This window comes from Penaeus vannamei, chromosome 22 (genome assembly GCF_042767895.1).
Source record: "Penaeus vannamei isolate JL-2024 chromosome 22, ASM4276789v1, whole genome shotgun sequence".
Taxonomy (NCBI): Eukaryota; Metazoa; Arthropoda; class Malacostraca; order Decapoda; family Penaeidae; genus Penaeus; species Penaeus vannamei.
Window position 1 is genome coordinate 13,032,576 of NC_091570.1, and position 2,500 is coordinate 13,035,075.

The 2,500-nt window shown below is 31.4% G+C and overlaps 1 protein-coding gene across 1 annotated transcript in view; it reads left to right on the forward strand.

The window, feature by feature from the left end:
* Positions 1 to 2,500, forward strand: part of LOC113804065 (uncharacterized) — a 6,592-nt gene that overhangs the window by 2,017 nt on the left and 2,075 nt on the right. The window contains exons 3-4 of the mRNA XM_027354895.2: positions 931 to 1,013; positions 2,245 to 2,409. Of these exons, the coding sequence (XP_027210696.2) occupies positions 931 to 1,013; positions 2,245 to 2,409 (248 nt within the window). The remainder of the gene's footprint in view (positions 1 to 930; positions 1,014 to 2,244; positions 2,410 to 2,500) is intronic.

A 2,500-nucleotide genomic window follows, 5' to 3' on the forward strand; every position in this document is an offset into this window, starting at 1 on the left:
GATTCATTTAGACAAAATCTTAGTATTGTGAATAAATTTTTTTTCTTAGTATACTTCATAAAATTTTGTATAGCTTAAAAGGCAAACTACATTCTCTCTCTCTCTCTCTCTCTCTCCCTCTCCCTCTCTCTCTCTCTCTCTCTCTCTCTCTCTCTCTCTCTCTCTCTCTCTCTCTCTCTCTCTCTCTCTCTCTCTCTCTCTCTCTCTCTCTCTCTCTCTCTCTCTCTCTCTCTCTCTCTCTCTCTCTCTCTCTCTCTCTCTCTCTCTCTCTCTCTCTCTCTCTCTCTCTCTCTCTCTCTCTCTCTCTCTCTCTCTCTCTCTCTCTCTCTCTCTCTCTCTCTCTCTCTCTCTCTCTCTCTCTCTCTCTCTCTCTCTCTCTCTCTCTCTCTCTCTCTCTCTCTCTCTCTCTCTCTCTCTCTCTCTCTCTCTCTCTTCTCTCTCTCTCTCTCTCTCTCTCTGTCTCTCTCTCTCTGTCTCTCTCTCTCTCTCTCTCTCTCTCTCTCTCTCTCTCTCTCTCTCTCTCTCTCTCTCTCTCTCTCTCTCTCTCTCTCTCTCTCTCTCTCTCTCTCTCTCTCTCTCTCTCTCTCTCTCTCTCTCTCTCTCTCTCTCTCTCTCTCCCTGTCAAAATATTGTTTGCTTAGACATGTTTTTTTTTTTTTTTTTTTTTAAGTTACTAAATTTATGCTTTAGAAATAGTGCATTACAGAGAACTTTTAGGTAATGCATAGCATTAAAGTAGCCTAGCATGTAGTCTGCTTTCCATGAATAAGAATCAGAGGAATAGAGATTATTATTAGGAAGTGAGGATTAGCAATTTTTTGAGTAGTCAAAAGGCAGTGTTATCAAAAGTTAACAATAAGTATTTTACCTTTTTATTTATTTATTTATTTTTTGTGGGGTAGGTTCTAGTTACTGTATTTTTCTTTTCAGTGTATTTTTCGTTGGGACTTCAAGCTATTCTCTGCATTATTTGCTTTATTGTAAGTGTGCAGTTGGTGTATGGTGTTAAAATGGTAAGTCACTATGTTTAAAAAAAGTATTCATTTGCTTAATTGTAATAAAGAACCTGTTAAAGCAGAGCCTACAATAATTTTGCATTTATTGTCATTTTTAGCAGTAGTGAGAACAATTATGATTAACTAAGTTGACATGGCAGCAATACATGTCATGTCCTCTGTGTCTTTTTGTTTATTGATTGTCTTTACACATGTATGGCTACCCAAGGGCTTAGTCAACAAGGAGTCAATTACAAAATTTACTGAGCTCACCTCTTTCCTTCCTTCTTAATTTTTGGAAATAACCATATTTTTTTAATTAGTGTTAGTATTGTTGATAACATTATAATCATTATGATATAAATAACAACAATAATGACATTAGTATTAATAGCATTAGGAAAAATATTTTTCACGAAAAATCAGGGAAAGGGGAAATCAGCAGAGAACTAATTGGCTAATTGATGCCTCAGCACTTATGGAGCCATCTGTGTGTAAACTTAGATATTATTTATTTATTATTGTTGTTCTTATTATTATTGTTTTAGTAATATTAGTGTTTTATTATCATTGTTATTTTTAGTATTGTAATCTTTATTTTATATTTATTATCATTGTCATTTTCATATTATTATTATCATTATCATATTATTATTGTTACACTACTAATACTACAACTACTATCATAATTAATAATGTTATTATTATTTTTCATTATTATGATTATTGTTATTGTTGTTGTGGTGGTTATCATTATTGTATTTGTAATTATTATTATTGTCATTATTAGTATTATTGTTATTATAATAATAATAATTATTATTATCATTATTGTTGTTATCATTATTTTTTTATCTTTAATTTATTATTATTATTATCATTATTATTATTATGTTATTATTAGTGATGTTGTTATGATGATGTTATTGGTATTATTTTTATCCTTATCATCATTCTTATTTTTTTGGTTATTTATCATTATTATAATTACTATTATTTTTTTGTTATTATTTTTATGCATTATTTTAGAGCTAATTTTGCTAGTATTGTTGATATTCTTATTGTTTTCAGTAGCATTATTATGACTTCATCTAAATATGTACAAACATTTTTATCTACTTGTTTGATATAAGAATAGCTGGACATATTTTTTTTTCATGTCATGTAGCAGCAATAGCCTGTTTGTTATGTTATAAATTGATGAGCAAATATCTATTTAGTAATGATTTTATTGGCATGTGAATTTCAGGGCAGACCCAAGCTGTTGTTACCGTGGATGTTGTGGCAAGCAGCCCCAATCTTTTATGCTTTCATGAGCATCTTCACACCATTTAAGCCACCAGTGCCACTGAACTTGATTTCTTTTGTAATTGTGGTGTACTTCCTCCTGGTGGTGTTTTCCTACTACAATGAGGTATGTGGTTTATTGTAAAGATGACTTTTTTGTATATATCACTTAGTTGTGTTACTACCAGTAGCAGCAAATATTGTGATTACAGGTACCA